The sequence below is a fragment of the Nansenia antarctica genome (genome assembly GCF_963989245.1).
Source record: "Nansenia antarctica genome assembly, chromosome: 20".
Taxonomy (NCBI): domain Eukaryota; kingdom Metazoa; phylum Chordata; class Actinopteri; order Argentiniformes; family Microstomatidae; genus Nansenia; species Nansenia antarctica.
In genome coordinates, this window is record NC_137693.1 from 8,178,246 (window position 1) to 8,188,117 (window position 9,872).

Below are 9,872 nucleotides of genomic sequence, written 5' to 3' on the forward strand. Positions count from 1 at the left end.
AGTAACATTCTTAGGCTTCGGTTCCTGACATTGCAGCACCAATAAATAATAATATATGCCATTTAGCTGACGCTTTTATCCAAAATGACTTACATAGCTGTGAGTGCATACATGTTTCAGTATGGTCCCAACGGGAATCGAACCCCCAACATAAGCGTCCCCACTCTTGTGTCCCCAGTGAGGCTCTCTCCACCAGCACCATTTATTCATTTGTTATACTATTTTCCACCATACAACAACACCCTCCACACCACACTTTTCCACTGCATTTGATACAGATTATTGTATTTTGGGGCCTAAGTTATCTTTATTAAATTCTTAATGAGATATCGTTTATATGGTGTGTGTCTCCCTTTTTGTTATGGCCCAGAGCCAGGTGGTAACAGTATACACGGGGTGTGCTTAGGAATCATAGTCAAGTGTCTACAGAGGGGCTTGTTCATGAGCCTGATCGCCTGGGGGAAGTAGCTGTTGGTTCGCTTCTGAGTTTTGGCCCTGAGGCTCCGGAAGAGGCATCGCCTTTTGGACGACGGCATCGGTTGGAACAGGCTGTGGTTGGTGGTGGCTGGGATCTTTGATGATCCTTCCGGGCTTTGCTGACACACACCATATGTCGTTGGATGTCGACGGATAAGATGATTCACTTACTTCGAGAAAAAAGTATTTGTTGCAAGTCACCTTTGGATAAAGGCGTCTGCTAAATGCCCCAAAAATGTAAATGTGAAAATGTAAATGCGTTTTTCTCTTGTGTTTCTCTCTTGTCTGGCTTTAAAGAGCGGGTCGAAGTAAAGAAAAGCAGCTGCGACTCTCAATCTCTCACCTGCGAGCTGCATTCAACACAGTAGGCTGTCTACATATGTGTCTTATGTTAACTTCCTCCTCCGCATAACAACATCACCTGACATCAAACAAGTCTACAACACTGTACAAACACCATTCCTCAATCCGTCCCACGCGTTACCATGAGCCTGTCCTCCGATTTCTACCTCCGCCGGCCTCCCCTGACACACAGTACAGTATGAATACACAACCAGAGAGCTGTATCAAGCAGAATCACAGAACACACCCTCAAACAACAACAACAAAAAAAACCTCCTCTCCCTGTTATTACCCTCCCACTCTAGAACCAGACCCAGTGGAGGGAGAAAAAGACAGATCGCTTTTCAAAGTAGACGTTAATTCCAACCAGCGAGTTCCTCCCGTGTCAGGAGTCAGCGTTTAAAACAGATGGTCCGAGGGCCAGACGACCCCATTAAGACGCTGATTGTCGTCTGCTGAGTTAATCAGAAGGCATGGACGTCGTGTGTGTGTGGGTGTGTGTGTGTGTGTGTGTGTGGGATGACAACGTATGACCAGTCATTACTGCTAAATCAATTCTCCATTACCTCCCCGCGCTGTGGCCAGCGACACGTTAAATAAATGTGGAGCGCTGTCACCGTGGCAACGTATACTCCCCGACAGGGCCGGCCACCGCGAACACCGTTCAACCACACCGGAAGTGCTAATGGTCTGTAAACAATAGTGGAATAACACCCGCAGAGAGATGGGGGGAGAGAGGGGGGAGAGATGGGGGAGAGAGGGGGGAGAGAGGGAGGGACAGAGGAGGGAGAGAGGAGGGATGGAGGAGGGAGAGAGGAGGGAGAGATGGAGGAGAGAGTGGGGAGAGAGGAGGGAGAGAGGAGGGAGAGAGGGGGGAAGGAGGGAGAGATGGGGGAGAGAGGGGAGAGAAGGAGGGAGAGATGGGGGAAGGAGGGAGAGATGGGGGAGAGAGGGGGAGAGAGAGGAGGGAGAGAGGAGGGAGAGAGGGGGGAAGGAGGGGAGAGAGAGGAGGGAGAGAGGGGGGAGAGAGGGGGGAGAGAGGAGGGAGAGAGGGGGGAAGGAGGGAGAGATGGGGGAGAGAGAGGAGGGAGAGAGGGGGGAGAGAGGAGGGAGAGAGGGGGGAAGGAGGGAGAGATGGGGGAGAGAGGGGGGATGGAGGGGGAGAGATGGGGGAGAGAGGAGGGAGAGAGGGGGAGAGAGGGGGAGAGATGGGGGAGAGAGGGGAGAGAGGAGAGAGAGGGGAGAGAGGGGGGAGAGAGGAGGGAGAGAGGGGGGAGAGGAGGGAGAGAGAGGAGGGAGAGAGGGGGGAAGGTGGGAGGGAGGGGCATCATGGGGGACCGCTGACTGCCATTAGTGGATTCATCAATGCCCGTCACACCTGTGCACAGGAAATGCATCATTTGGAGTGCGTCTTGTGCGTCCTGTTCCTGCTCCTGTCATGGTGCGATGAACAAACTCTAGGGGCTTCCTCCCTATCCCCCCCACCCCCCACACACACACACAATCATCCACCCACGTAGAAAGACACACCTAATGGCCTGCCAATTTTCTCAAGGGGAATGGTTGTCCTGGAAACCCAACGACTAGATAGTGACAGCACACTTGGCCCATAATGTTCAATTACAGAAATACCGGATAGGCAGGCAGATATGTTGATTATATATATACAGTATATATATGTAAATATGTAAATGTCAGTTAATTTCCAGTAATTTACCAGTGTAGTTGGCAGCGTACAGAGAAGTAGAGATGGAGACAGACAGACAGACAGACAGACAGACAGACAGAAGGTAGACACGCCCTGTATGTCAAAGCTAACACACCTCATCATCATAATTAGGCTGATGTGTGTAAAGGAGACGGGATGTGTGTGACAGTGTGTGATGTTCCGACTGGAGACACACAGAGACACCTGCCTCTCGTCTGCTACCACAAGCCTGTTCTCCTCCTGGATTCTGATAGGAGTGATGAAAAGTAGTAGTAGTAGTGATTTGAAAAGTAGAGACTCTTTAAAGAAAGAGGGCGTAATGCATCTGATTAGTGATTCCTCACTGTGTCAATGTTTAATTCTATCTGTCCCTACTGAAATAAGCTATTTATTTGTATAACTATCATCATAGTTCAGTCACTGTATACTGTGTGGAATAGGTCAGTGGCCATTGTCTAAGCCGCTGTATGAGATCCACGTTTAACAGATGTGAATTAGGCTGTTTGACAGAAGCTTTGAATACCAAGAAACCTGCCCATTGGTGAACATGTTTGAATTACAGTAGATCAACATACATACAGCACTATAGCAGTGCGCTAAAAAAGACCCTTGTTAGTGCATAGGTGAAGTTATGGCTGTGTAACGGATAAGTACGTAGGTAGAGGACTCAAACGCACGACTCAGAGACAAAAACGTTCAATCTAAAAGAAAACAGTGGTTATTTGAAGGTGGGGTACACAGGGACACAGGTGCACAGGTGCACAGGTAGGCAGTTCGTAGGCAGACCATCCAGTAGGGCTAAGCAACGCAGGGGTCGGTACACAAGTTATCACTCAAAGTAGTTAAGTAAGGAAGGAAGTAAGTAAGTAAAATGTATTTATACAGGGGGGAGAGAGGAGGGAGAGAGGGGGGAGAGATGGGGGAGAGAGGGGGGAGAGAGGAGGGAGAGAGGGGGGAGAGAGGAGGGAGAGATGGGGGAAAGAGGGGGAGAGATGGGGGAAAGAGGGGGGAGAGAGGAGGGAGAGATGGGGGAGAGAGGGGGGAGAGATAGGGGAGAGAGGAGGGAGAGATGGGGGAGAGAGGGGGGAGAGAGGGGGGAGAGATGGGGGAGAGATGGGGGAGAGAGGAGGGAGATATGGGGGAAAGAGGGGGAGAGAGGAGGGAGAGATGGGGGAGAGAGGGGGGAGAGAGGGGGGAGAGAGGGGAGAGAGAGAGGAGGGAGAGAGGGGGGAGAGAGGAGGGAGAGAGGGGGAGAGAGGAGGGAGAGATGGGGGAGAGAGGAGGGAGAGATGGGGGAGAGAGGGGGGAGAGATGGGGGAGAGAGAGGAGGGAGAGAGGGGAGAGAGAGAGGAGGGAGAGAGGGGGGAGAGAGAGGAGGGAGAGAGGGGGGAGAGAGAGGAGGGAGAGAGGGGGGAGAGAGGGGGGAGAGAGGGGGGAGAGAGGAGGGAGAGATGGGGGAGAGAGGGGGGAGAGAGGAGGGAGAGATGGGGGAGAGAGGGGGGAGAGAGGGGAGAGAGAGGAGGGAGAGAGGGGAGAGAGAGAGGAGGGAGAGGGGAGAGAGAGAGGAGGGAGAGAGGGGGGAGAGAGGGGGGAGAGAGGGGGGAGAGAGGAGGGAGAGAGGGGGAAGAGATGGGGGAGAGAGGAGGGAGAGGGGAGGGAGAGATGGGGAGAGAGGAGGGAGAGAGGGGAGGGAGAGAGGGGAGAGAGAGAGGAGGGAGAGAGGGGGGAGAGAGAGGAGGGAGAGATGGGGGAGAGAGGGGGGAGAGAGGAGGGAGAGATGGGGGAGAGAGGGGGGAGAGAGGAGGGAGAGATGGGGGAGAGAGGAGGGAGAGATGGGGGAGAGAGGAGGGAGAGATCGGGGAGAGAGGGGGGAGAGAGGAGGGAGAGATGGGGGAAAGAGGGGGGAGAGAGGAGGGAGAGAGGAGGGAGAGAGGGGAGAGAGAGAGGAGGGAGAGGAGGGAGAGAGAGGAGGGAGAGAGAGGGGAGAGAGAGAGGAGGGAGAGAGGGGGGAGAGAGGGGGGAGAGATGGGGGAGATGGGGGAGAGAGGGCACCTCTCCTACCTTTCCCAGACCAAGGGTCACAAAGTGCTTGACATAGGAACAGAAGAAACATAATAAAACATAATAAAAGAGCGAAAGTCATAGCAGGTTAAAATAGGCAAACAAGTGAAAATAAAAACAAGTTACAGACAACAGGTGTATGTAGTTGGCATAGAATCCACAAGGGGGAAGGTAAAAGCCAGGGTAAAAAAAAAACAGGGTAAATCAGACGGTAGGAAAACAAACCAGTAGGAGATTGGTGGGACGTATCGACACGGAGGCACAATAGACGAACTGGCAACGAGACAAAAGAACACAGACTAAAATACACAGAGAAGGACGTCTGGGCACACACACACTCACACATGTCTCACACACACACACACACACACACACACACACACACACACTCATACATGCATGCACACTTGTACACACACTCACACATGTTGCACACACATCACACACACGCAAGCACACACACACACACACACACACAGGGAAGGATAATGAGGAACAGGTGAAACCGATCTGGGCGGGGTAGACAATCACACAGGCGGGAGTCACACAACAGCAGCTGGTGAATAGACACAAAGAGATAAGGTGAGTTACAAAAAATATACAGGAAGTAAATGAATAACAAGAACAAAGACAAACGACCCTAATGCACAGGACGAGACGTGAAGAGTTTCCTGTCTTTTCCTGTTTTCTGTGGCAAACCATAACCACGACAACCATAACCTCCCACCTAAACCTAAAACCAAATAGTTTTTCGTCATTATTGTCATACAGTATGTACCGGGAAAACAGGGGAGTGTATGAATGAACACACTACCACCCTAGTAACACCATAGAATACAATAGAACACAATAGAACTCCTCCCAGATTTCATTGTGGGGGACAATATGACCCACCTGTAACCCATCTCTACAGTATCGTATTCTAGTACTAACAGCCCTATGTGATATCTCTGTGTGTGTGTGAGTGTGTGTGTGTGTGTGTGAGTGCGTATCTGTGTGTGCGTGTGTGTATGTGTGTGTGTGTGAGTGTGTGTGTGTGTGTGTGTGTGTGTGTGTGTGAGTGCGTATCTGTGTGTGCGTGTGTGTGTATGTGTGTGTGTGTGTGAGAGTGTGTGTATGTGTGTGTATGTGTGTCAGACACCCCGTGTGATTCCAGTCATCAAAGGCCTTATCTCAGTAGCCAGCCTATTCCTACTGTCTGTCTGTCTGCCTGCCTGTCTGTCTGTCTGTCTGTCTGTCTGTCTGTCTGGTTACCAAGCCTCCCATGAAGCCGTTGATTAACTTCATTGTCTGCTGCGCACGTTTCCTTCACTGTGTTGTGTGAAGTCCTTGTCCATTATCACACCCTGGATAATGGCCTCTGCTCTGTGTTAGCGCTAGCGCACTGTGACTAGTCACATATCAGCTTCAAAGACCTTCAATACAACATGAACAACAGCAAACAAACAACAAATCAAACACACTCTCACACACACACTCGCGCACACACACTCACACACACTCACGCACACACACACACTCGCATACACACACACACACACACACACAGTGAGACATACATACACTGCTTCCTTAATGAGATCTCAATGCTAATAAGACCATTGTTGTCTATTCCACCAAGGCATACCAGCCTAGAGGTCTCAACACACACACGCGGCCCTGAAATCTCAGCCCTAGCCCATGGCACTACCCTACCCTATATATACAGACATCGCACGCACATCATACAAACACACACACAATCATACACGCACACACATACTCACAAGCACACACGTTGCACACATGTCGTACGCACACACACTCGCACACGCACACACATATTCACACACGCATGCATGCACACACACACACACACACACACACACACGCACGCAGGGCCTCTTCTCACAGCGCCTGCCGTAGAGGCAGAACTCCCAGAAGACACCAGGAGGGGGGTTACTGTAGGGGAGCGTTGGGGACCTCATATGTCTGACACACTCTGACAGCACAGCAGATGAAGGGGAGTCGCTGGGCTACGGTTCAGCTCAGCTAGGCTGTGAGAGTGGGTGTGCGTGTGTGTGTGTGTGTGTGTGTGTGTGTGTGTGTGGGTGTGGGTGTGGGTGTGCGTGCGTGCGTGCGTGCGTGCGTGAGTGCGTGCGTGCGTGCGTGCGCGTGCGTGCGTGTGTGTGTGTGGGTGGGTGGGGGAGTGTGTGTGTGTGTGTGTGTGCGTGTGTGTGTGTGTGTGTTGAGGTTGTGGTGCGGTTTTTCCATAGAAATTAACCAGCAATAACACAGTAATGTGCTTCAAGTCGGCGTGTGAAAAGGAGCCGTTAGCCAGCCTGATAAACAGCCTGAGTGAGCTGAGCTGCAGGACTTGGCCAGACGGACGAACCGAGAGGAACCAAGAACCACAACAAGGTGATAATGAGGCGACCTGAGACAGAGCCGCCTTCGACACATACGCTTAACAAACACACACACACACACACACACACACACACACACACACACACACACACCACGCACACACACACAGACTCCCTCACTTCAACCCGCTTTTCCCCTTGCTCTCCCTTGCTACAAGCTAGTCATCCAAGACTGTGTTGATCAAATCGAAAGCTTGCTCGGCTGTCCTTATTAATCAGTTCCCACAGAGAGAAAACATTAGTGCCCTTGATTCATGCTGCGTGCACATTGAGTTCAATCTACACAAACGCTTTACGAAGCCACGGAGGAAAAAAAGCCACATTAAAATGGATCATGCGGCGCCGTGGCCTTTTGGAGGGATAAGCGTGGGGATCCTCACTAAGATAACTTCTAGACTGAGTGGGGGAGGAGGGGGAGGGCGGGGCGGGGGGGGGGGGGGGGGGAGGGGGGAGGAGGGGAGGGGGAGGGAGGGGTTTAATTTCTTGTCTTTCAACACAATCAGAATATTTAATAGAAAACAAACATTGTCGGCTGAACCTGGGCTTGCGAACCACCGCTCCCCTGGCTGGTGTGTGTGTTTGTGTGTGTGTGTGTGTGTGTGTGTGTGTGTGTGTACGCGGTACGTGCGTGTATGTGCGTGTGTGTGTGTGTGAGTGAGTGCAGGCGTGTGAGCTTGCATGGGAGTGAGTGTGTGTGTGTGTGTGTGTGTGTGTGTGTGTGTGAGTGAGTCTGAACAATGCAGATGATCAATCCCCTGCCACTCACAGTGATAGGAGGGGCGGCGCTGTAGTTAGAAGACCTGACGCCTGACAATGACAGGGTGACAATGACAGGGTGACAATGACAGCGTGACCATGGCAACGTGACCACAGCATACCTCCCCTCACGCCCCGAGCATTCAGAGACATGAAAAAAATCAAATCAGTCGGCACACCCCCCCCCCCACACACACACACTCACACGCACACTCACATGCATGCTCACACACACACACACACACACACACACACACACTCACACGCACACCCACATGCACACTCACATGCATGCTCACACACACTCTCACGCACACACACACACACACACACTCACACACACACACACACACACACACACACACACACTCACAGCGAGCTATAACTAAATCAAACAACACCCCCCCACACACTCACACAGTGCAAAAACTGAATCAAAACAACAGATTGGTTGTGGTAAAAATGACAAAGCACACAGCCACATGTAATCAGGAAGACACCGTTCAGTTGTTCACACACTAATAACAGATTGGAATGGCCACGCTTCTGTCTCTTAAACCAGCCATTACAGCTAACCCTGGTCTCCCGTGTGTGTGTGTGTGTGTGTGTGTGTGTGTGTGTGTGTGTGTGTGTGTGTGTGTGTGTAGCTGAGCCAAGAAAGGGATGAGGAGTACAAACATCATCTCACATCAACACGAACCCTCGTAAACGCGCCTCTGTAAACAGAGAGGAGGCGCAAGGAAGATAAAGGTAAATACTATCATATCACATATCATACTATCATATTATCATACTATCATATCACTCAGATGAATAGGTTCTCATTGGCTGTGATCACAGATTCATTGTTCATGGCTAGACACGGTACAACACCAGGTAGAGCGGGCCTGGGCTAGGATGGGCTGATGGTTCCAGAGAGACAGCTTAGAGGCGGAGGAGAAGCAGAGGGATAGAGGGAGGGAGGGAGGGAGAGAGGGAGAAGGAGGAGGAGGAGAAGAGCAGATCTCTTGTGACATCCTTGTGTGGGCCCAGCCAGGACAACTGTTTCATCCGTTAGTTAGTTCATCAAGAAGTGCAAACGCCCACTCCAAGTCTCACATTCGATCTTAACCCCTCTATCGATCTCCCTCTCGCTCCGTTTCCACCTCCTCTCTCTCTCTCCGTCTCACTTTCTCTCCGTCACTCACTCACTCTCTCTCTCTCCCTCCCTCCCTCTCTCGCTCCACACTCTCTCTCTCCACTCTCTCTCTCTCTCCCTCTCTCAACCTCTTTTCACTCACTCACTCTCTCTTTCACTCTCTCTCTCCATCTCTCTCAACCTCTTTTCACTCACTCACTCTCTCTTTCACTCTCTCTCCATCTCTCTCTTCACACACTCACCCTCTCCCTCTCTCTCCCTCTCCCTCCCTCCCTCCCTCTCCCTCTCCCTATCCCTCCCTTCCTCCCTCTCCCTCCCTCCCTCCCTCCCTCTCCCTATCCCTCCCTTCCTCCCTCTCCCTCCCTCCCTCTCTCTCTCCTACCTGACTCGTCATCACTCCTGTGGTCGTTGTCTGAGTCGGTGAGCGTGAGGGCAGAGTTCTCTCTGCTGGACAGGCCCGAGCTGCGGCGAGACTTCGTGACTCCGCCCCCCGCGTGCCCCCCCCACAGCTGCACGGCACGCTCGGGGGTCATCACCCCCTCGGGGTCCGAGTCGGGGTCGGGGTCCGGGTCCGGGTCGGAGCAGGCGCCGAGGGAGTAGCCGCCGCTCTGGAGCAGGCCCAGCTCGGAGGGGAACGCCCCCTGGTGGTGGGGAGGGGGGTCACCGCCACCGACACCGACACCCAGCTCTGCCAATGTGAAGCTCCCTGGGGAATACAGCATGACAGGGACGGTTACACTGAGGCTAGGGGAGTGTGTGCGTGCGTGTGTGTGTGTGTGTATGTGTGTGTGTTTGTGCGGGTGTGTGTGTGCGTGTGCGTGTGCGTGCATGTATGTATGTGCGTGTGTTTGTATGTGTGTGTGTGTGTGTCTGTGTGTGTGCATGCGTGCCTGCAGGCGTGTGGTTGTGTGATGGCCTTAAGGCAGCCAGAACACACACACATACACACACACACACAAGGTTGCCGACAGAGGACCCGGCG

At 52.4% G+C, this 9,872-nt stretch overlaps 1 protein-coding gene across 1 annotated transcript in view; it reads right to left on the reverse strand.

The window, feature by feature from the left end:
• The window catches only part of tenm2b (teneurin transmembrane protein 2b), a gene marked incomplete at its 3' end in the record, with an annotated part of 183,418 nt that extends 173,980 nt beyond the window's left edge, over nucleotides 1-9,438 (reverse strand). Inside the window, exon 1 of the mRNA XM_080550163.1 lies at nucleotides 9,273-9,438. Coding sequence (XP_080406289.1) covers nucleotides 9,273-9,423 — 151 coding nt within the window. The 5' untranslated portion in view covers nucleotides 9,424-9,438. The remainder of the gene's footprint in view (nucleotides 1-9,272) is intronic.
• Nucleotides 9,439-9,872: the final 434 nt, after the last annotated feature.